The 25,267-nt window shown below is 40.9% G+C and overlaps 2 protein-coding genes across 11 annotated transcripts in view; both read right to left on the bottom strand.

Annotated features, from left to right (window-relative positions):
- Positions 1 to 4,931: 4,931 nt before the first annotated feature.
- LOC110833855 (tRNA methyltransferase 10 homolog A) lies at positions 4,932 to 13,039 on the bottom strand. 2 transcript variants are annotated; one of them, XM_022072384.2, is made up of 6 exons: positions 12,597 to 13,038; positions 12,346 to 12,511; positions 12,118 to 12,261; positions 9,739 to 9,885; positions 8,203 to 8,308; positions 4,932 to 5,248 (listed from the first exon to the last, which is right to left on the bottom strand). In XM_022072384.2, the coding sequence occupies exons 1-6, from the start codon at positions 12,854 to 12,856 to the stop codon at positions 5,073 to 5,075; spliced, it is 999 nt and encodes a 332-aa protein (XP_021928076.1). In that variant the 5' UTR covers positions 12,857 to 13,038; the 3' UTR covers positions 4,932 to 5,072. The 2 variants fall into 2 exon arrangements, with proteins under 2 accessions (XP_021928076.1, XP_021928077.1); XM_022072385.2 differs by lacking the exon at positions 9,739 to 9,885 and having other exon boundaries at positions 12,597 to 13,039.
- A 3,078-nt stretch (positions 13,040 to 16,117) lies between these two features.
- The window catches only part of tn (tripartite motif containing protein thin), a 64,984-nt gene continuing 55,834 nt past the window's right edge, over positions 16,118 to 25,267 (bottom strand). For 6 of the 9 annotated variants that reach the window (XM_087354718.1, XM_022072388.2, XM_087354710.1 and 3 more), the window contains 3 exons: positions 22,618 to 22,835; positions 17,407 to 17,639; positions 16,118 to 16,906 (listed from right to left, as the gene is read on the bottom strand). In XM_087354718.1, the coding sequence (XP_087210844.1) occupies positions 17,426 to 17,639; positions 22,618 to 22,835 (432 nt within the window). In that variant the 3' untranslated portion in view covers positions 16,118 to 16,906; positions 17,407 to 17,425. Of the gene's footprint in view, positions 16,931 to 17,406; positions 17,640 to 22,617; positions 22,836 to 25,267 lie in introns of all 9 variants that reach the window. The other 3 variants (XM_022072386.2, XM_022072393.2, XM_022072394.2) reach the window with 3 other exon arrangements.

Raw genomic sequence — 25,267 nt, 5'->3', positions numbered from 1 at the left:
CGAGGAAGAAGAACAGAAGAACAGCAACCGACCGACCACGACGAACCGTCTACATCAACCAGCCTACGGCAGCGAGTGAGTCTCTGGTTGGAGTTTCCGAAACCGAGCATGGGCCAGATGTGTCGAGTGAAATCGAAATCACACGTGATGTGCAAACGCGACGTCTTGGATTTGAAGTGGACACCCATCGCGACTATGTCCGATAACATCCCGCTGGGTGGTACAGTGAAGTGCAGACGGAATCAGATTCACAATTCGCAGGGTGGCACGTCTGACGAGGTTGTATTCAACTACGACAAGTCACAGCAGAATCAACGCGATAAGCAGAGTAACGACGCTCGATGGTTTGTATGTGACTAACGAACGGGACGATTACAACTTCTATCACGGATACGGAAACAGAGCACCGGCAGTCAAAGAAATTCGTGACGAGTACGAACGGATGATGAAACATCGGCTACCCACGCTGGCGAAACAAGTGAGCGACTTCTGCAGACGAGACTCCGTTCTAACCGCGATCACGCGGGACGTTGAAATGCCCAACGTACGAGACGAAGGCGACGAAATTTCGCGACAACTGGTCGTGATCGTCTCAGCTATGAACGCCCAAAGTTTGGTGGCTCACGCAGAAGACAGCTGGCCGTCAGCGAGACATGGATGGACGATGCGAAACCCGTGCAACTCTGCGGCTTCGAGATGAAGGCTTGCAAGAACACTGTGATCGAGAATCGTCGCAATCGACCGTCTACGTCGTCCGAGCCACCGGCGAACGTTTCCGCCGCTGGAGGTGTTGCGATCTACAGAAACGTAGATAGCGTGAGTGAATGCAAACCGATCCGCACCATCGACGTGAGTCGCAAACTGAAGATAGAGGAATCATCCGTTGGTGACATATGCCCATTGGACGTTGCCATCAACGATCACACGAAGTTCCTCTTGGGAGTCGTATACTTACATCCGAATGCGTACCCCTCGCAGAGATCAGCCTAGAATTCCATTCCGTGTGCTTCGCGTTGAGGTCACCAACCAATAGGACCGGGACACCCCCGCTCAGGCACTCGGACAGGTCCAACTCGATCCAGAGCCGCGTGGGCGAGAGGTATGCCGCCACAAGCTTCACTTTCCTATTTGTCATCACCAGGTGAATGGCGGTTGCCTCCAGTTGCTGCAGACCCGAGACCGGCACAGGGTAATGATCAATGCCCTTACGGACAAGGATCGCCGCGCCTCCCCCCTGCGTCGGGCGATCCGCCCGGTGGCAAACGTAGTTCGCGAACCTCAAGACCCGACCCGTCGTGAGGTGAGTCTCGTTCAGGAGGCAAACGTCGACTCCGTGGTCAACGAGGAACTGTTCCAGCTCCAGCTTCCTGCCGAGAACACCGTCGGTGTTCCAGTAAGCCAGCCGCAAGGCCTTACCTCCGTGTCTCCTAGGCCGCGCAGTCATACTCGGCTTTGAAAAGGAAAACGGTTTTGAGGATCGCGATCGGGCCTCCCCGGATGGGGACGCGGCGATAAGACGGCGTGTCAACTCGACGCAGGCCTTGGTCGGGAGTTTCTCCAGGAGATCTGTGATGCCCTGGAGCGGAGACTGAACATTATGTGGGGCGGGTCCAGTCTTCTTGGGAACAGGTGAAGTGGGATTCGCCACCGGCACTACAGGACGAGAGGGCTTGGCATTGCCGACTTTAGGGACAGCCCGCCGCTCAGTCCGTGTAATAACACCGGGCGGCGTTGAGGCGGGGTTCTTCGCAGCCTTGGCTTTGACGACGCGGCCACTACGGACCACGTGGTTCCAGCCATGGCCCAGGTTCTCCAGTTCCGGAGAAGGCTTAGCTGGCGCCGATGAGAGCGCTAGCAAGAGCGTGGAGACGCCGTCCTTTCGGGCGCGTTCTCCTCTGGCACGCTTTGCAGCGGCCGCCTTGGCTTCCTTCCACTTACTGCAACCACGGGTCCCTACACACACAACGGAACCCCCGGTGTCCTTGACATTGTTCTCATCAAGGACTTCGTCCTACCAGTGCATCTGACTGTCTGACCCGCGCGCAGCTCAGACCACCTGCCCGTCCTCATCGACAGCACGTGCCGATCATCCTTTCAGAACCTACCTGACCGCCCTGACTTCGCGAGAATGGACTGGGATGCATTCCAGGCTTGCCTCGAGGAGCTGACCAGTGCATAGCGGCGTCCGCTCCCAAGCTTCGACCCCGCGTTGATAGGCGACCGCCCCTGCCCGCTATTATTCAGGATGAAATACGCCTGAAGAACCGGCTGAGGAGGCGGTGGCAGATCACGAGGGACCCCGCTCTCAATGCGCAGGTCAACCGACTCCAGAGGTGCGACACGCTGGAATCCTTAGACTGCGAGGACCAGTCGCTTTGGAAGATGACTAAGCGGGTGATGCGAGTCCCCACTCCGTCGCCCCCTTGCTAGTGCCGGGAGGACTGGCTCTCTCGAATTCCGAGAAGGCAGAAGCCCTGGCCGACAAACTTGAGGTCCAGTTCCAGCCGGTGGACGACCCGTCGGACCCGGCTGTTATTGACATGGTTAACGAGGCGATGCGAGCATACGCGTATGCGCCCGCAAGTGAACCGAAATTAACCAGTCCCTCGGAGGTCATCCAGGCCATCAAGGGACTCAAGGTTGGCAAGGCTCCGGGTCCCAACGTTATACCGAAGAGGGTCCTGAGACATATTCCACGGCGCGCGATAACCTTTCTCACGAAAGGGTTCAACGTGGTCCTCCGTAGGCAGCACTTCCCCTCGGCATGCAAACACGCTCGCGTGGTGTCCATACTGAAACCGGGGAAGGATCCCACGCTATCTTCTTCCTACAGACCCATAAGTCTTCTTGACACGGTCGGCAAGCTCTGTCAGAAGATCCTTTTAACAAGGGTCCTACACGAGGTCAGCGAACGCGGGCTGCTGCGCGACGAGCAGTTTCGGTTTCGACTCAGACACAGCACATCGTTACAGCTGGCTCGCCTCGTCGAAAGGGTCAACAGAAACCTTGATGAGAAGCGGCTAACCGGCGCGGTTTTCCTGGACGTGGCCAAAGCCTTCGACACAGTCTGGGTCCAAGGCCTCCTATACAAACTGACCGTCCTCAACTTCCCGTCGTACTTGGTAAAAACCATCTCTTCCTACCTCGCTGACCGGACTTTCCAAACGTCCTTCCAGTCGGCCACGTACACACGTCGTGCCATGCGGGCAGGAGTTGTTCAGGGCGGACTCGTCTCCCCTGTGCTCTTCAGTCCGTATGTCAACGACATACCCACACCGTCCCGCCACGTCGAGTTAGCACAGTACGCGGACGACACGGCTCTCGTAGTTACATCCCGTAGCCCAACGCGTCTCGTCGGGTATCTGGAGACGTACCTCAGTAGACTGAAACTCTGGCTTAGGGCCTGGAGGATTGCTATCAACGTCTCGAAGAGCACCGCGGTTCTCTTCGTTTCGGCGAGAAGACACATCCAACAGCCCAGGGCAGTGCAGTTTCTCCGCCAGCCGATCCAATGGGTCAAAACAGCGCGGTATCTAGTGTGCCAGTCCAGGTCCGTGGTTCAATTCACGAACGGACTGAAACTTGAGATGAGGGGTAAACCAGGCTTTGGCATATTAATCTGGTTTATATGAACGAAGGAGGTGTGATTAGATGATACTTGGTACACCTCACTTCATCAAAATTTGAGTGATTTTATTAAGTTTTGGCTTTGTCCAATGTATCACATTGGGAAAGAGAGTGGCGCCATCCTGGCGTGTGAAAGTCTCTTCCCCCAACATTCGGTTTAGTGAACGTTGGTTTCGGGCGCCCTAGTAGGTGTGAAGTGACGATTGCCAGATGACCGCTGCTCCACTACGACTCAGACCAATGGAATTTGAATGTGGCTGTTCGGCACGTTTCCGACGTCATAAGTGACTTTTTGGGGGACGAATCGGATTGTCATATTCAATTCAAAATTCAAAAACAGTTACGTTGCGGGAATATAAAAAGCGAGGTTGTGTTGGGGCTCGCTCTCTAAAAAGTTCGGTTCTTCAAGGCAAGCAGACAGTTTCTCCTCGATTCATCAAATTACAAGTACAAATACAACAGCCGAATCATCGCGCTGCCCAAAAATCAGCATAACTAATTGAAAGGAATTAAAAGGTGGAATATTTCCAAGGTGACTTCGGTGTGGTCTGCAGTTGATCATCCCCACAGATTTCACGTCCTTGGCGCACGGCCGCTCCAACTATCACAGTCCCCGTATAATCCCTGAGAGTCGGACAATCTTGCTCGCCGACAAACCCTACACCAATTATTATTCCTTATATCCTTCCGCTTTATATCAAGCTGTAACCGCAAGCAAACCGGGCACGCTACTGGGTTTGATCCCGGGGCAACCAGAGTGAGAAGAAAAACAGTCAGCGGAAGGGCGGTTGCACTAGGGGTCACCCTTGACACCGGGCTTACCTGGTCGGCGCACGTGAACCAGGTGGGAAAGAAGGCGGCGCAACGATTAGGTGTGCTAGGCCCGCTCATCAATAGGAGAAGTGGCCTGTCCATCAGGAACGGTGTGTTGCTCTATAAGCAGCTCATCCGTCCCATGATGGATTACGCATGCCCGATCTGGAGGTCAGCTGCCCGCAGCCATGTCCGGAAGCTGCAAGTTCTGCAATCCAAGTGTCTTCGCATTGCGACTAACGCGCCTTGGTACGTTAGTAACAAGCAAATACACGAGGATTTGAGGATCCCGCTCTTTGCCGACCACATCAGAGCACTGACCGTGAATTTCGACTCTAAAGTTAACTGGTGTGGGGAACCCCTTAGTCCGGCAACTCCGGGCAACCGAGGAGGGCCGATGTTCAGCAGGCCAGCCGAAGCTGTCCCCAAAAGATGGCCAAGTCGGCGCAACGAGTGGCCAGACCACTCGGCTACCCTGAGGTTTTCTGTGCTTTTCCTCAGTTGTAAAGGTTCTTTATTGAGATCCTGTATATCAAATACATCTCAGACAACTGGCAACGCCAAGCGAGAGTCGTGTTGTCGCAAACATCAAAGTAAACATAACAACAACATTGACTTACTGTGGGTCTACATTACTCTGTATCTGTTTCTGGAACAGTGCTTATGGGTTTCTTCTCAATGCACTGAGAAGTACTAAATGTCTCAAATTCTTCCACCTTTTCAACAGCTCCTTTTCTGGGCGGCAGGACATTGAGTAATGCTTCTTTCCAAGACTTTCCTCTTGTTACTTCCAAGATGATTTCAAACACTGAAATGCAGAAATCATACTGTTTTCATTGATGTCGAATTGTTAGGTAAAGATTGTACAAAGACTAGCAGATTAAAAAGAAATGGAAAGTAAGTACTAGAGAGGAACCTTCATTGTCCACGCAGAATATGGGTTACACACGCGCACACAATGAGCAACTTCATTCACATAGACATAAAGAATAGTGTGCCCCAAAAAGATGTATACACATTACAATATGGAATATCAACCTTGTCAACGATCTCTGTGGGTTGCGTTTTTATGGGAAACATAGTATAGTCTACACTTAACTCGCCCACGATTCAGATACACAAAATGGCGGAAGGCTGGTTGAGTTTCGAGCAAAGCAAATTAATTTTAAAGTGGTACTGAAAATATGAGAATGTGTTGAAGTGCAAAGTTGGTGGACATGTGAATTTTAAACCATGCCTCCAACACAACTACCAACTACACAAATTGAAAATAAAGCTGAGATGTATGGTACTGTGAACAACACGTGGTCTCGTAGATCACGCAAATCAGCAACTAAAAACACTTCTACTATGAGGTCACTGCAGTTCACATGACCAATGAATATATCTTTAGGTTATGTGTTAGTGAGATCGGGATTTCCAAGTCGAGGGTACGCCAGATTCTCTAAACAGCCAAGTGGCAAGGTTACTGTATACAATGACTGAAGATGATTCTGACTGCAGACTTGAGTTTTGTGAATGGATTCAGAGGAAAGTGGGTAAGATTGTATAGACTGATAAGGTGATGTTGAGGCTGAATGGTACAGTGAACTGGTGTAACTGTGTGTACTGGACTTCTAAAAAATCCAAATATTCTTGTTGACAAGGCAGTGAATTTATCAAAACTTTCAGTCAAATGTGGTGTGTTATCTAGGGGTGTTGTGGGACCATTCCTCTTTGAAGGGAAGAGAGTAACTGTGCTGCACACCTCAACATGCTTCAAGAATCCAATGTCCCCGCTGTTCATCAGGTGAATGGAGATGACGACTTGTACGAACAAGACAGGGCAAATCCCCCTCCCCTCCCCCTCACATTACCATCATGATGTCAGGGCCTATCTTGACAATACTTTTCCTGACAGACAAATAGGACACAGAGGATCTGATGAATCCCCCCACAATTTCACCTGACTTTTTCTTGTGGGGTCACTTGAATGACGCAGCGTACACAACAAAGCCAGCAACAACTTTGGTGGCCATTTGTCAGTCAGATGGTCAGTGCCGTCAAATATGCCACAAAGCTAACAGTGGTCATTTTCAACACCTACACTAGATTTGCTAATTCACTAAGTGACAATGCTGATGTATGTAATGGTTTAGTCTATTAAAATGCCTTCATTGAATGTGTGTATACATATTTTCTGGACTCCCTGTATATTGTGATGAATACTTCAATTATGAAAGAATGATCAAATCAAGGAGAGTGAGATAGTGGGGCATGTAGAATGCATGGGAGAGATGAGAAATATATACAAAATTGTGGTCAGAAAACCTGAAGGGAAGAAATCAATTGGAAGACCTAGACGTACATGTGAGGACATTAACACGCACCTTACGGAAATAAGATGGAAAAGGATGAACTAGAGTTGTGTCTCAAAACAAGGATCAGTGGCAGGAACTTGTAAGCAAATTAACACATCACTAAAATCTTCTTAGGCCATCAACCGCGTCAATTGGTTACACTAAGTATCCGATGTTTTGGGAACCACTTTCGTCCCCATCATCAGGATTCTGATGTGACTAGATACCACTGTCATCTCCTATATATACCTGTCTGGGACCGTTCTTCATGGCCAGTAGGCGGAATCAATCACTTGTATTGTGTGACCCTCGTGTTGGTGTTTCCGCCGGACTGTTTGAGCATATCTGTCATGGGATACCATGCCAAACACCAGGTGAAACCTCTGTCCCTATTGAAGTTATTGGGATGTATGCAGATCTCTATGGCTTCTTTTACAAGGTGATCCATGTATCCTGTTGCCAGCTCAGATTGGCTACGGTCCAGACACGAGGACTGGTCCCAGACAGGTATATATAGGTGACAATTGTGGTATCCAGTTACACCGATCATGGAGGCCCTCAGCTGAAGTGATCTCCCCCCCCCACCAAGCCGCAGAGGCCTTCAGCCGAAGTGCCCCTCCCTCTCTGGGTTCAAACCCCAGAGAACCAACCAAATTTTTTGAACAAGTTGCCTGACAGGATAACCTCCCATGAGCAGCAACCGACCCTAGTTTGAATGGTCGAGGCAGGAACTTCAAATCATGTAAAGTAATGTATGTTTGGGTTGCATAAAAGGCAGAGAATTTCTTGACTAGCAGAGTGACTCTGCTCCATGTATTCAGTTAGACATTACGGATATTCAACAAAAGCAACACACAAGATGTACAGCATTTAACTGAAAACAGATTGTGATATCAAGACTATGAGCGAATTCCAAAAAAAGTCTCTCAAATGAGAAAAAGAATAAGGACAGTATGGAGACCCAGATACTAACCACTAACTGACACAAGTAGAAGCCTAATTAAAAAAGATTGGAAAGATGTAGTTTTTGAAGTAAACAATAAAATTGGAAAATGGAGCAAAGAGCCAAACTGGCAAGCAGTGGATGCAGCTGTCAAAATGCTTACTCTACCACACTGCGTCTTAAGTTAGTGACATTTAAATTCAAGCAATATCACAAAAACAGCTGCAGAAAGAGATCAAAGAGACAGATTAATTCTGCAGTGATCTGTGAAGCCTGAATTGTATGAAGCTAGAATAAAACTAGACTTTGTTTAAGAAACAAACAGCAGCTTATTTTACAAAAAATTGAAGCATCAAATAAAATATAGATCTAGTTAAAATCTACGAATTTATCAAAAGAATAAAGTACATGCAGGAAATGTTTCCTGTGAATTTTAAAATTATATGCCACACGTAATTCTCACCAAATCACTCCACTTACCATGGTCAATTGTCAGAACTTTTCTGGTTTTCATCTCCAGAAATTCTCCAATGGGCAACTGACCATGACGTATCCCTTTCTCTTCAGCAATCTGATGACATAAGCCCTGCACAACACAAAAAGTCAAGGACAATATTGCTGAACTACACAGCTAACAAATTGGATGTACTGGACTGGGAGATAACTACAGTTACTGGAAGAGTTTGTAGGAGGAAATACTTTATTGTTCATTGCAAAATCATACATCTGCTCAGAATTAACATTCGCCCCCTATAATTATCACATCACGAGCATCGAGAGAATGAGTGCAATCGTGTTAAAGAAATGTTCCACACATTATGTTTATCTAAATGTCAAATGAGTGACGATAGAGGATGTAAGATGATCATCAATAGTAAACCTCCTGGCAAATTAAAGAAAGGAAGACTGAAACTCCGGCGGATCGAAGACTTGGAGTCCGATCTTAAACAGATGGGCGTAAGAGGCTGGAGAAGAAAAACACAGAATAGGGAAGACTGGGCATCGATCGCAAGAGAAGCCAAGGCTACGCTGAAAGGGCCGTAGTGCTAAAGAAGAACTTCTAAATGTGATTTCATTCCCATTCCACAAACATGCACATGCAAATGCGTGCAATATTATAAAAGTTGATACTGCAAGTGTTTAACTTGCAAAACAGAAGTGTTCATAACCTCTGTGAGCAGGGTCATGCGTATGCATGGACCAACCCTGATCATGAACTGGGATGGGGCATTCTGAGAGATAGAAAGATTACACACAATATACGTTACACTTAAGTATTTTCATTAATATATCATTACTGACATTTCTGTAGGCTAGAGTTGCCAGGTGTCTTGTACAAATCTTACAATTTAATTCTTTAATACAGGCCCATTTTTGTTTAAATTTCTTGCTATCAATTAATTTGTTTTTTGATGAAAATTGAAAAAGTGAATATTGAACTCTGAAAACTCTACTGCGCATGAAATTACTTGTTTTGAATTTTATATTACTGATAATAAATTATGGCTGTATATCACAATGTAATGATTATTTATTCATGCTTAATATTCATTAAGTCTGGGGTTCAATACCTGAGACTGGCGTACCCCGTTTCTGTAGGCACGAGTGTCGCGTTCCTCGTCTTCAGAAACCAATCATTATTAGCGCATAATTCTCATAGCACAATAGATAAAATTGGGGATTCTGATGTTACTGACACATCAGAACTGGCACAACCACTCGCAGATTAAAATTATTGCGAGGCAAGTAATTTTCTTCAGAATGGACAGTATCATCAAAATTTGGCGTACACGCGAGTGCGTTTGTGTATCTCTGACATCACCCATCACTTCGCATCTTCAGCCGGAGCTTCTCAGGACTCCTGATATCAATGTTACATTTGAATCTTTACTTTCAGAAAGGTTTTTCAAAGACTGAAAATTCATACGCACCTTAAAAATCCCCCAGTTTAAAGAGAACATGTAGTTCAAATGCTTGGCAATGATAAAACAAATGCAATCAACACATTTCTCCTACCTTATAAGAATTGTGATCTACAAGACCTCCTATAACATAAACTTTATCTGCTTCTAACGAAGAAATAACACTGTGTGATTCGCTCGTTAGATACACCAAGTCTTTGGATTCGAAGACATCCGCATAACTCTCATTATGAAAATATACCTGAAAAGATCAAAACATGCAATATTACAGTGAATTTATTAATAAAGACACTATTTTAGAAGATAATAGAGATAATGGTTTAGAAATACACACTCACAGAATTACATATAATACTATGCGTGAAAATCAAAAACTCTAACAGGGTCATACTGTAAAAACAGCTAACAAAGTTGCTCATGTACATAAGTACCATGGCAAGAAAGTGTATTAAGTAACCAATTACAGACGCAAGTACCAGAAGAATATGAGTGAGCAACTTTATGTTCTCAAAGCTGCTTCCTGAGAGAAAGAGACTCCTATAAATAACGGAGAGAAGGCTAAGTGAACTCCAAAACTGTTCTGGATATGAAGATAAAACCCCACTTAACCCTTTGAAGCCGAAGATCGTCTGAATATTATTTATGAATTCAGTCCATACCGCGAAGAAAACACTACACCTCACCATTACGAAAATCAGCTGGTTAACCCTTTGAAGCCGAAGCTCGTCTTCATAATATTTACGAATCCAGACCGTACCGCGAAGAAAACACTTCACCTCACCATTAGAAGCCGAATCAGGCTGTACCACATAAGATTTAACAAAAGAACATCCCGGTCAAAGCCTTAATGGTACCTGCACCTTGTCATGGTGGTGGGGCTTGAGTACCTCAGTGATCCCAAGACCTACTGGTAGGGCCTCCCTAGCCAGATTGGTCGAGGGGGAGAGGTCAGACTAAGACAGGTACCCTGGTCCTCCAGGTTGGGGGTTTGTCGCAATTCTAGCAACCTTGCACCGTAAAAAGGAAGATGTTTCGAAACCTCAATCAAAGCCTCGGACAGACGGACCTAACAGAGGACCAAATGGAAGAGGAGAATCGAGGAGGCCATGGACCGAATACGGACCGGAGAGCCATAGAAGAAGAAGATATGAAGATAAAAATCAGTGGGTCTGTCAGGAATTAAATCCCACTCATCCAGCCATGTCAATGATCTTACTGATCCATCCTTGCTCTTAACAACATCAAACTAATCATTTGAAATATTAACACCCAGGGGGGAAAATGATGTCCAAAAGTAAAAAAGACAAGAAAAAAATTGTGCAGAGCATGTTATTCTGTTTGAAAACAGTAATTATTTTTCAATATAAAACATTACTTACCCACAAATCTGTAGGGCAACGATAGTAATTTCTGACTCTAAAGGAAAAATATAAAATATACAGTGGTACAAAGATATTCAGTGACTTTCCAGCCCATCACTTCTCATTTCCAATATCCACCATTTTGTATCTGTCATCGTGTTGCCACCTGTCCCATGTATCACATTTAAGTTCCTAACCCTCAACAACATCAGTCAAACAGAAACAATCCTTCCTAGTTTGTTTTTATTTCCTCCACTTTTGCAAGAAACTCAGTGCCCATGTTTGTAAAGTCAAAGGAGAATGCTAAGCAGCGAAGAATAGTGCCCACTTTTTATACAAAATTCAAAATAAATAAAGATGATGCAACATTAGCAGTGCCCTTCATAAATAAATGCAGATAATGAAGTTATTACTGATTTGGATTTCTGATCATCACGCCAAAGGAGATAAAAGTGAATTGAACATTGATAAGGCTCGGCAGATTTTCAGCAGTCTTCAGACTAGTAGTTATTTGTGTTTATTTACCTGAAAAATGAGTTTAGTGCTCAACTTCATATGACTTCCCTGGAACAAATTGTTTTTACAATGTGCAATATTGCTCTCTATCCACTGTTTCCTTAATCACCACACTTTTATGGAATCACTTAATGATGAACATTGAGGGCCACTGTATTTTAAAACAAAAGTCTAAGAAGAATATTTGACTATTGGAGATGTAAATACAATGTTAACAAACTACATAATTCCATCAATCATCCCTACTGTCAGCACAGCTCAGATGGGGACATGAAGACAAACTTAGAGACTAACAAAGCAGAATCATTTTTGAGAAGTTTCATCACTAAGCAGCTGGAGAAATTCCCTGCTTATATGGAACTGGTTCACAAAAAACTTCACTGAGAGATATTTGTGTCAGACACAGTTGACAATATGTGGTAAAATTACAAAGGTGGGCATCTAGGAGATGTGGTATACGAAGCTTGATAATCTGGGGTCATTTTGTTGAATTACTGGATATTCTTTTCATTGAATAAAAAATTGCCAGAAACCATTACTAAAAATATATCCTTATTTCACCTGTTTGAAAATCCAACTTTCAATCACAGACTTACATCCCAGTTCTGGTACCCGGTGTGCTTTTGCATTTCTGCCTTACACCTTCCATCAAAACTTGTAATATAGAACTGCACTGGATCTTTGGCTCTTCGATTAAGGCTGTAACATCGTAACAGCTGCTTGACACATTTACTAATTTCCTAGGGATATAAGAAAAAGGTATCAATAATGCTTAATTTTTAAAAATTAATGCCACTCATTCTTTCTGGGAGAAAACAACATACCTTATCATTCATTAGGTCATCAAAAGACAAATCAATTGCTACACGAACTTTACAATTACTCTGTGACATTTTTGAATGTTTCAGCTCTTTCCTTGATGGTCCCAGCTTAACATTATTTTGACGTGCATCTAATTTCTTCTGTCTCAGTTTCAATTTTTCTTTGGCTCTGGAAAATAAATCATGAATAAAATGCATAAGTACAATTATCGAACCCAGAAATACACTGAACTTTATATATGTTACAGTTTTACCTTTTAATAGGCTTGTACGCTAACCATTTTTCTTTCTTTCTTAGTTTCTTTAGTTGTCGTTTTGAAAGCGTTTCTGGCATTTCAGTCTTCGTCCAATTAACAGATGATGCACATGCAGATAACACGCCTGCTTCTTCTTTGCAAAGATTTTCAAATGTAATTCCTTTTTCAGAAGGTGCTTCATCAACGTCTTTACCGAATTTTGATACATCTTTTTCAGACTTTGGAGAATGGCCACTTGACAGCATTGTTAGAAACATCCATTAAAACAGGTGTCAACTGTTATGCCCCACGTTTTTCCAGTTGGGGCAGAACAAACACATGTAATCAACTTTCATCCAGTAAGGGCAAGAAAACAATCGGAAACCTACCACATAATCACGACAGCACAACACCATGTGTTCATGGGCATAGATAACCCCGCACATTAACCGGATGCACAAGACCAATTCCAGTATTGGGCAACACCGCGCCGTGCTTGTGCTGCATCCATTGAGTGATTCACGGAATAAACACAACGGCGACAGTAGCCCAGTCGGTAAGAAGGTTAACTATTCTTCAAACTTCAACCCCCGCCCCCCATAAAAGCCTAACCATATACCATGAATGATTTTGAAACCCTGATATCACAAATATTCTGTGTCTCCGAGAAACCAGATCCATCTTCTGGGGGGAAAAATTCAATTCATTTATTAAAGTGTTTGCCAACAGCGAGTAGCCATTGACAGGCAAACACTGATAATATGTACATATACAAAAAGAAAACAGACTAAACTAAATATATAATAGATCAATTAAACAACCAATATATGATAAAAAAGACAAGTAAGAAATCATAGTATAAGTAAAAGGACTAAATAATACGCAAAAGCGAAATACACTCTTTGATAAAGATGGCAATGCTCTTACAGACTGCATTGGCAGCAGATAATAATAATAATAATTCAATTCTTTATTTTAACGTGCTAACTCAACAGCTACAGAAGCCAATTACAGAGTCAGTACAAAATATATAATATGAAAAGAAAAAAACAAACATAACTGAATAAACAGGAATGTGTGGTGCTTGGGGGACTTCACTTTTACCTTATGGTTCTCGAAATAAACCACTTATTTTCCTAAACAGTATCAACCAATTTAATTGGTGATTTACGAAAAGACATCGGATTTCTTTCAGAGTTGAGTTATTAGTTGAAATACATTCTGTGAAGGTTGTATATGAAATCATATGAGCTGCATTATTTTTTTATAGTTTGTTGCATTTTTTAACTAAGGAATTCCCAGATGAGAACAGAAACAATATAAATCAATGATTCATGTTGTTTTGCTCTTGAATATGAGTAGACAAATGTGGAAAGCAGGATGACTACCTTCAGATAATTTTTTAAAGTATGATTTAATGGAAACATTTGTGAAAGGGCATTTGTTAACTAGTGTAAGCAAAGGACTACCTGAGGGCAACCTGCCTCTTTTTGTGGACAAAGTGTATCTTTGTTTAGAAATGGGAATTGTATTTTGACTTTTTACTGAGATTCTTGTTAGAGTGGCCGAGCTGGGAAAGAAGCCTAATGCACAGGTGAAAAGCTGATATAAATTATATTTATTTTTTGCATTGTGCCTTTCCATAAAATTAGTTATGCATATGTCAAGGATAAATCATATATTATGCACACTTGCTCATTGGTGTTGCTTAAAAAGTTGCTGTAGTAGTACGCTACACAGCACATGAGGTAACATTTTGCTGTCAGCAAAAGTTAAAATGGATATGAGAAAAGTAATTGTGTATAACACAATGGATTCTAAGTGACTTTTACTGGGCATAAATTTTGTACCATAACCTGTCAGTGACCCTCACCCTAAACTTAATTCTTAGTGTAAGAACCATGTGACACTCTGGTGGCTTTCACAAACCTCATGCATTTTTCCTCTCCCAGCTGTGGTGATAAAAATAGACTATTTCACTCCACAGCCTTGTAATCCTGGGGTCTCGGGTTCGATTCCCGGCGGTGCCCGAATTTATAACTTGTGTTGGGCAAGGCCGTGGTCTAGGCAACACAGAGTTTTCCTCCGGGGGCTTCCCCGGTTTCTCCGTGGCATCCCAACAATTACTCCATTCACACACAGAAGAAGGCAATGGCAAACCATTTCTGGATCATCTGCCAAGAACGTATATGAACAGGTCCCAGTCCGAGAAAAGGATGGAAGGATCCTGTTCATATGGACCTGTCGTCAGACAGAACACTAAATAAATATAATACCACTGGTAACCTTCATGGAAGCCAGCTTGTTAAGTGTAAGGAAATACATTATGATTTATACTACATCTATTACTTTTGTTTCTGTAGATTACACTTTATACTTTAGGCTAATGAAAATACAGTTTATGGACTCGTCATATAACACAGAAAGCGGAAAACATGGCTCTAAGTTCACGACTGTCTGTCCACCTGCGGTTTTCATCTCACGAACAACCAGAGGTTTTACATGAGAACTAATAGGTAATATCTATATTAATAAATTTCATGCTAATTTAATTTTAGTCCCTATCAGTTTGTTATAACATACTTGTCTCACAAAATATAAAACATACAGTTTTTAAAATCCTTGACTTAAATTTGAAAATTTGTAACAGCTTTCAGTATGGTGCAAAATTTTTAAAATTGAAGCTGTGTGGCATATTTTATGATTGATTTAACTCAAAAGTAACATTCATGATTTTATTTAGGTACTGTAATAACTGAACTGTTAAATGTTCCTATCAGTAACAAATTTGTATCTGCAGCAAATGAACATCCTGGAGATTCTGTGGGCTCAACTTTTAATATTGTAGTGTACTGGATAGGTTTAATATCGTCAAATCCAGAAAACTTTACAGTGTTACTCAGAAGTGATCTGAACACAGCCAAGAAACTGTCGTATACAAGCATGTTTCAGTGGTAAGCCTTTATACACTTTCTGTTTTTGTCTCAGTTATTCTGTTAAATGATCCAAATAATTTTTGTAACATAAGATTTGAGGTTTTCACGGCAGTGAGTCTGAAGATTGCCGTCTTCTGGGTTGTTGCACTGTGTAGTCTGGTCGATGTTAACCAACGTTTCAGAGGTCATACTGCCTCCATCATCAGGGCGATGAGTATGACGATTTCTGTCCTCTGGGTTGTTGCGCTGTGTAGTCTGGTCGATGTTTACCAACGTTTCGGAGGTCATACTGCCTCCGTCATCAGGGCGGTGAGTATGAAGATTTCTGTCTTCTGGGTTGTTGCGCTGTGTAGTCTGGTCGATGTTAACCAACGTTTCAGAGGTCATACTGCCTCCGTTATCAGGGCGATGAATACGCCAATTGCAACCAACTAACCAAAAAGCTAACTAAGGGCGGAGTCAAAGCCAATTGAGCGCAAAGGGCTAAGTTTATAGAGACCGGACAGTAAACGGAGTAGCCTAACCCTAATCAAAGGGAACTGGTGTCAAATCAGGCGAGAGGGTGTGAGGGAGATGGAGAAAAAGGTGAGAGAGAGGTCCAAGAACTTTGTAACTTTTTATTTACTAGATGGGGTGTCAAGTATACACACTTTTTACAAACTGAACAAGTTGTAAGTTGGGAGACGCACTTCTGAAGACATTAATAAATATTACAAAGGCTGTGTTCTAAATTAACATTGACAATTTTATATCATGAAAATATTTATTGACTAGATTTATATTTAAAAACTATTCCATTTTACTTCTTACCTGAAGTGTTAAATCAGATTTGGATACCAAACCCAATCAACACAATTACCATTAATGTGTATTCAACATTAACAGCTTCAAATTAAGGTTGCTTCCTTATGCCATTTTATTTCAAGGTTATGAGGTGTATCTAGTGATCTATAGAAGCATCGCTTAGCAAAAATCAAAAATTAAGTAGAAAAAAGAAGAGAAACCTCTAGAAAAAGTGCAAAACATGATGAAATAATTCATTATTAAAAAACACTGAGGAGTTACATTTACTCTATAACAGAAGCTTCCTACATGTAAAAGCATGGCAATTAATGTGATCTCTTAATGCATTTATCATTATTTCATGAACGCTTAGACTTTTCATAAAAAGTAATTGCCCTTGAAATAATCTGATGGAGAGAAATTGTTTTAATTTTCATGCTAAGTACCAATACTCTAATGTACATCAGGTACATATCCACGGTTGGTTATGATCTTCGTAGGTTAAATTTTGTTGTCAGTCTTCTCCCAGGAGTTGAGTACACTGGTGATTGAGTTCTCGGCATGGTTTTTGTTTGAACTGAGGTCACACATCTATTAATCAGGTGGGGCCTGTTGAGAAGGAATTGGCAGTTGCTAGAAAAAAATGTTAATAACGTTCACAGAAAATACACAAAAATTCAGCTATAGACAACCCCCAAAGTAAAGTAAAATGAAAAATAATGACTATTTATCTTCTGATGTTTTAAAGCAATGTATGAATTTTGAATACCGCCTTACATTTTATCACTGAGTCTTTAAAAACATTTGAAAATGGTAGGTTTATTCATTAAATACTTAAAAATTCATATATTAATGTTCTTCCTTCATTGGGTTGAATAAAACAGGATCATTATATCAAGATCTTTAAAATGGAGTGAAAACATTTTATTAACTGTGGCTTTCTGAGTCTTCTCCCAATTTATAAACTGACATATGGGGAATAAAATAAAAAAACCTCGAAAAGCAAAATGATTGACATACAGAGAGAGTACTTGTAATTAACTATTTTGATATAATTTATGAATTTCAAATTTTTTGAAGAGAAAGGTTTACTTAATGATATAACAGACCTGTTTGTTGCTGGAGCAGTTAGAAAACTTGAATGCGGTGGTTCTCTCTGTCGCAGACTAGAATGTTGCCATTGGACATGACAGCGATCCCTTCCAGTCCCTTGAATTCCCCATCCCCTGATCCCCAGCATCCGAACGCCCGAAGAAATGTTCCATCTGGATGGAAGATCTGTATGCGGTTGTTGCCCGAGTCGGCTACGAATATGTAACCTTGGTCGTCCACTGCTACTCCTCTGTGTATTAAAATACATACTTATATTAACTTCTAGCTCCTGTGTGTGATGTTTTCTTACACGTGAGATGTAAATTCCATTTTTTAAAGGTAAGATAAAGTTATATTTGTGAAAATAAAAACTGATCATTGCTAACCTTTCCAGTGAATATTTTTAGACTGTAATCTAAGACTTGTGACAAACTTAAGGGGCACTGGGCTTTGTGTCGAGAAACTTAGAAGTTCAAGTGCAGTATGGAGAAATTATTTTTTTCATTTGTAATTTTCAAAATATTAGAAATATTGTATGTGAATTTCAAGTATGATAAAGATAATTTTTCCATTTGTAAATTTTGGACAACAGTCCTGGTTTAGCGTCACGCTATAGTGAATATTTCCCATAAAACTACATGCATATGGATTTATTTTTGATACACTGAAAACATACAAATCACATAAAATCAGTTCTACAAAATTCATATGGCTTAGGCCCCAGAAACAATGAAGAAGGGTAAAAGATCTGCAAGATACGGCACTTCAAGTAAATAGTGTTTTTTTTAATGTTTGGAGTACAGTTTGAAAGAGGGGCAGGAGAATTCTTTTTCTCTTTACTAAGTGTAAAAACATCTGGCTTTAGAAGTGTCTGTTTTCTTCCGCGTTGTCTGAGAATCTCGTTATAACAATATTGAATTTTTTAATGATGCTGTCAGTAGCTCAGACTACTTAACATAAAATGACGAGATTTTCAATTAATAATTAATTGAAAAGAAAGTGAAAGGAAGTGGTCGTGGCCTAAGTGTAAGTTATTATCACAGCATCTGCCAGGAGGAACTCAGTAAAATCTAAAAAAATCCCACTGTTGTACAGATGGATGTGATTTTATAAATATTTCAGTCTGAATCAGCAGTGTTTAAGAGAAGTGGTACAGAACCCAAGTGGCTGATCCTCTCTTTTACTAACAAAATAAAATTTGTCACATTCTAAAGGTAAAGTATACACACAAACACAAACATACACACACACATATATATATATATATAACTTGGTATTATATTTGATCTGCTATTATTTCTTATTAAAAGACTAAATTATACCTACCTTAGGGATAAAATTTAATTGAACTAAGATATAACACTCGATTGGATCTTGGGAAATGGTTTCTGAGGATGTAAATCAAATTTAAAACTCGTGTTTATGCCTAGTTGTGGGATCTGGTATTAGCATTTAAATTTCAGGGTTCTGTTATTGCAGAGACAAATTCTCATACGTGGCCCATATTTTAAAACTGAAAATGTGCAGCATCATCCATTACAAATTAATTACTTTAAAAAACAGACAAGTGGATCAACAGACGTGTTAAACGTACCAGGATAATTTGTTTTGACATTCAAACATTTTCTCTTACTGTACAAATTTCATAAACATTTTTTTAATGAAATTGTTTACCTGCAACTGACATTTAATTAATGTATGAATCAGAATATATATATATTTAGTTCAATTAAAGGACCATGGGATGTGTCACTGTGAATTTTTAGTTATTCCCTTTAGGCAGTTAACTTATTTCATTGCAGTTCAGCTTCTATAGAATTTTTCACTTCCTTTCTCCATTATTTTTGCAAGAATTACACCTTTCGTTTATTTACGATTTCATTAGCCCTTAAATATTAGACGTTTAATATAAAGACAAATTGTTTTTGTGACTACTTAAACTTTTCAATTAGCAGACGATGGTGAGCTAGACATCTTATGAGCAAAACATTCAAAAAGTAACCCTTAATAAGCTACTTTTATGTTCCATGTAATGGCGTGTCATTTAACAATTTTCATCATCATTTCGCAAAAAGGGGGTCACAGCAGGAGCGTTAAATGTCGCGGTCCCGGTCGAACCCATGTACTGATGGATCGTGAATCCTGCTAACCACCAATGCACACCATGCTGAATGGTGTGTACTGGACACACCAAAAAAATACTGAGGCTGTAAGTGCACCACTTCAAATTAGGTTGACTGAGAAAATTAATTGTGAAATGAGACATCAATATTTAATTTGCTGAGTTCAGAGAATTTTAATATAATTATTCCATATCTTTATTATCTTGAAGTATTACTTAAATATAGCCATATAATCTTATTGTATATCATATCATTACATGTTTCAAAGTATTTCATATGTGGACATGTGGCAGGTGAATTTAACTGATAGCATTTTAATCTAGTGATACATTTATTACCACCTATTATCAGATGTTCGATCCACTTTCAACTTAATTGCAAATTAATTATTATTGTCTGTTACTATTGTCATGGGCTGGTCACAGTGGCCACGCAGCCTGAGGTGTGGGCCTTGTATGCTTTGACCCTGAGACTGGGTTTGAATCCCACTCAAGGCATGGATGTTTGTTATGCTGTCCTGTGTACAGGTAGGGGCCTTGTGACGGGCTGATCACTCATCCAAGGAGTCCTACGAAAAGTCTAAATAGATCACGTAACCTCCAAAACAGGTGGCCGAGACCCACACTGGGTTGTAGACCCACAGATGATTACTATTTTATTAAGTCAGTGATTAAAAAACATGTGTGTTAAAATATTAAATATTTTTAAATTTTGTTCAACTGACTATTTATAGCATGTAACTACTAATGGATTTTTATTTTAATATGTCCTCTGCCTTGCTTAATTCAGTATGTTATTACTGACTGCTTTTCCATAATCAAGTTATCATTTTCATTTTCTATTTTCATTGTCATAAACAAAAAATTGTTTTAACCAAGGATAAACGATAGGTGGTAATAAACAGAGCATCAAATTGAAAATGTAATTGGTTAAATAGAGCTGTCACCTGGTGATTACATATAAAACACATCAAAACATGTTGAGGAAAATATAAGCTTGGAATAATATTGTATGTTTTTTGCACATAGATATAAAATATTTTGAGAGTAAAAAGGTTTTTTAAAATAATTTTCAGTCCAGTGAAAATTTAACATGTAACAAAACTTGAAGTGAATTGTCATCTGACTGACTGTCAGCCAAACCTTCCATTTGCAGTCTGACAAATTTTAACCACACGCTTGAAAGAGGAAAAGTCATTAACTGCTTTCCTTAATACCTGAGAATTTCACTTCAATACACACAGAGTTATGGATTATACAGCAGGGGGTGATATACACCAGAAAAAGAAAATTACAAGTAAGTAATCGATAGCACAACATGCACATCAAGGAAAATAGGAGGTGTCTGAACTTCGATAATATATCAAAGTTTATAAAAACAGTGGTGGACATAAATTATATTGTTTTAGACAATTAAAGTCCATTCAGTTTATGTGTTTCAGGTTGAATCTGCTACCAGTCTGTTACGATGGAGAGACAAATTCATGTTTTGAACTAAAACCTCACCTCTTACTTGAAATTATTGGAATTCCATTATGAGTGTTTCAGCCTGGTATTTAATTTGTGTGTTTTGGTAACAGTGACCAGTCCAGTGCATTTTTATGAGTATTCTATAAAGTGTAAATCAGCCACTCATTTATTTCTTCACTTGTGTCCTTCTTCTTCTTCATTACGCCGTCTCCTTTATAGGAGGTTGGCGACATATTTTGAACAGGATCTTTCCATCCTTTTCTCGGACTGGGACCTGTTCATATACGTTCTTGGCAGATGATCCAGAAGTGGTTTGCCATTGCCTTCTTCTGTGTGTGAATGGAGTAATTGTTGGGATGCCATGGAGAAACGGGGGGAGCTCCGGAGGAAAACTCTGTGTTGCCTAGACCACGGCCTTGCCCAACTCAAGTTATAAATTCGGGCACCGCCGAGAATCGAATCTGTGACCCCTGGATTACAAGACCAGTGTTCTAACTGCTAGACCACCATGGCGGTTACTTGTGTCCTGCCAATGTCCAATTCAGGAAGTGGTACCCATCAACACACAATATTAAACTTCCTGACTATCTACTGCATTCAATAAAATCACATAGAATGTGCCCTAAAATCAAGTCATACATGTACATAAAACCTGCCGTGAAAAGTAATTAAAGTAAATTCCATTAGAACCTGAGAGTAATGTCCAACCAACACTAAAGAGGGCACTGAGATTTCAAGAGCTGAAGCAAGCAACAGACATTTCGAAGTAGGCCTCCAATGACTGATAACACAAAAAGGGTCCCTTAAATGGATACATACATGAAAACCACGCACATTTAATTTGAGCATGGACTACAAATAAGTTAGAAGGATCTCCATGCATTTTTTTGTGTCAGTATTGCTTCATACATAAAATTATTAAGAGTCTGTACCCCGTTGTCCATCGTAATTGTTGGTAGCCATGAATAAACATTTTACTTCATACCCACCAACAAACCAACCAACCAGAAAGCATGATCGATTGATTTATCCACCTTAACATTTCTATAGGAAAATGGTGATTGTGGGTTATCAGGACACATTGCTTTAAAAATAGGTTAGGTTAGGTTGGATTGGGTTAGGTTATGTTATGTTAGGTTAGGTTAATGTGTGTGGATAAATGACATAAGTTACAGTTGTGAACAAATGGTCACGTAGTTCTACAATGAAACATTCGTTTGTCTCCCCCGTTTTGTGTCCTGATAACCCACAAGTACCAGGAAAATATTTGTGATGAATATTACATCATATGAACTTCTCTCTGTTTTGTTACGAAAGTGCTTTTACAATTAACCAGCCAGCAGCAACACACACACAAATGAACAATAAATTTAATAATATTTCTGAAATGAGGTGTGTGGGACATGTTAAGGAAGAGATTATTGGATAGGCAAGAAAACTGGTGTAAGAAGTTACACATGAAAATGATGAAGTAAGGTGTAACTGAATTCATGATGTTCAGATAAATTAAGATAAAATGTATGTAAACAAAGTATTGAAGATAAAAATTAGAATTAATAACACCTTTGGAAGATGCAGTGACTTCATCCCTCCTGTAAACATTTTCCACTGAACAAGGAGAAACAGATTTACTTACCTGGGGAATTTGAACTGCCCCTCTTCAGAGCCCTCATTGCCAAAGGTGGTGAGTACTCGACCGTTGACATCAAAAATTTGAATTCGATGATTGTTGGAATCTGACACGATGACCCGGTTAGTGCTCGATACAGCAATGTAATGTGGGTGCTCTAATTGGCCAGGCTTACTTCCACACGATCCAAATTTACCGACAAATGTTCCATCCGACTGGAAAACCTGTGCCAGGGAAAACATTATAGTGCAGCAACACATTATTCCATTTCAGATAGACCCTTTTGCATCGTCCATGTGCTTCAGATGGTGGGAAAATGTGGGTGGCACTTTAAAAGTCTGAACCATTCCTAAAGCAACAATTTGTTGTGGATCAATTGCAGTATGCGCATGTGTTAACTCCATACCGATTAGAGTTCTTGGTGTAGTTCAGGCTAATATAATATTTATACCAACTAGGTAGAAGCCAGGGAAAGGACAAGTTTTAAAGAATAACCAATTACAATACCAAAAGTCTGGAGATCTGGCTGACGCAATAAAGTGGCCCTCCAAAAGGAATTTAGAACAGATAAGCAAAATAAATATATATGATTCATCACCCACCATCTGAGGATTCACTTATTTTCCAGCCAGGTCCTGCTTGCTGGCCTAATATAATTGCTGTGCAATCAATTCAGAATGACGAGTTGAACGATGATGTCTAACCTGTAACACCTCTAACAACGGCTTGTTCGTTGAACCGGGAAGCAGCCCACGTAACCTAATCTGGGATATGACCGAAACATAAGTCTAAACACCACGTTGCTAGTTAGCCAAACAGCCTCCTTGCACTGATCGGGTACGTTCGATTCGGGCTAGTCTCTTTGCGTCTCAAACATGACAGAACCAAATTTACCTGCCAAGTTATACATCTCGTTTTGTGAACTATGCTTCGCATAAAAATCGAAAGGAAATAAAGAAACAACAGACAAATATTTTAGGCAGAGATATCTACAAGAGAGGATTTTGCTCAACATCTCGTCTCACTGATGAAGAAATAAACAGTGTGATCACTTGACTGCATGAGGCCAAGATAGTGCTGATGATAACTTTCCAAGTAGACCTAAGTAACCGGAAGTTTTTGCTGATGAACACAAAATGAAATGGTGGCGCTTAACAATTTCAAATTCAGAGTTTACCAGCCAGAAACCCGTCATGACACTGTACACATCTGGCTTTGGACCAACAGTGCGGTATTGGTAATTTTACAGGGGTCGACAATATGCAACGTAGTTGGATTCAGTACCATGACAACCATGAATGCCTAGGCATGAAAGTGTCGCTTACATCGTCCGACTTTTGTGCCCGTGGTTTCGTCTGTGAAGACTGATCTCGGCAAAACGAACGCAGCCGATCTACCATGCCCGCAATGCGAGCAGGACACACCGAGATTCCAGAACGCAAAGTTAATTACCGAAACGAGGTAGGGGACAAAGCATGAATGAAAGATGCAAACCAAATTGCTCAAGTTTAATTTAAATTAATGAAAATGAAGACAGGAACGACACTATGTTTGTTTAGAAAACCACGCTCTGCTGCCATTTGTTTGCGGTGTTCTTACCCTCTCCTTCGTCATTGCTTTCAAGGCCACCAGAACATCACACCCCAGCCAAGTTTGTCCCTTCTCATTTCAGGTTTGATGAAGGGGACTGGAGATACAAAGCGTCAGCCAGTGTTAAGGTTAAGAATGTGTGTAGCTACCCCATTCGTGATGAAGCACAGAAGACAACTTTATATTCGTGTTGAACTTCAATGAAAATTCTAACAAAACCCACACAGAACATCACTATGCATGTGGCGGGCATACGAGATGATTCTTCGGACATTATTTACTTTCAAGTATCTGGTGGTTCGTAACGTGGCTTAGACTTTTTAATCGTGGGGGTTGCAGGACGGAACGACCAATATTTCCGCGTCTGTTTCTTCATCCCTCGGTCGGTCGCCATCTTGAAACCCCATAAAAAAGGAGTGTGATAAAAGTAGCTACATATAAACTGTAAGCTTTTCAGCTGCTTATGTGAGATAGGGATTCTTTGTCGGAAGACTCCAAACGCTGGACATTCCTCGGGATAGGCAGGTGGATATGGACAAATAATGTAAAGTAGAATGAAAATAAATAGAATGTGAGGTTTCGGGTTGGATTAAATTGGCTCGGAAGAGGTTAAATTGTTCAGTTCTTGCGCACGTATGGCGATGAACATTCGGGTTCTATGAAAGGTGGACAATTCCTTGACCAGGCGAGAGACTTTGAAACGCGAAGCTCATCTGAACAATATTTAAATATTCAGCTCTAACCTCACAGAAAATATACCGCGTCTCCATTACAAAGACCAGTAGGTTTATGCTGTTTACGGGAAAATCGTTGTTTATTTTCAAAATCACACGGAACACACAAATACACTCTGTGGGCAAAATGCAGAGTTACTGAATGTTAAAGGAGGCGGAGAATGTTTTTACTAATGGGCTTTAAAGAGTTAACTATAATTTCCGGACAGGCAGAACGGTTAAGTCGTTACTTTTACATTCCTTAGGTCCTGAAGAAGGAAGAAGTAAGTTCATTTGAAACGTCGGAAATATTTATCATTCCAACACGCCTCAAGCTTTACACTGCCCTGGAC

This window comes from Zootermopsis nevadensis, unplaced genomic scaffold (assembly GCF_977971745.1).
Source record: "Zootermopsis nevadensis isolate Lab colony 2312 unplaced genomic scaffold, Znev_1.0 Znev_ptg000002l, whole genome shotgun sequence".
In the NCBI taxonomy this organism is placed as follows: Eukaryota; Metazoa; Arthropoda; class Insecta; order Blattodea; family Termopsidae; genus Zootermopsis; species Zootermopsis nevadensis.
This window is presented reverse-complemented; position numbering and strand designations above follow the sequence as displayed.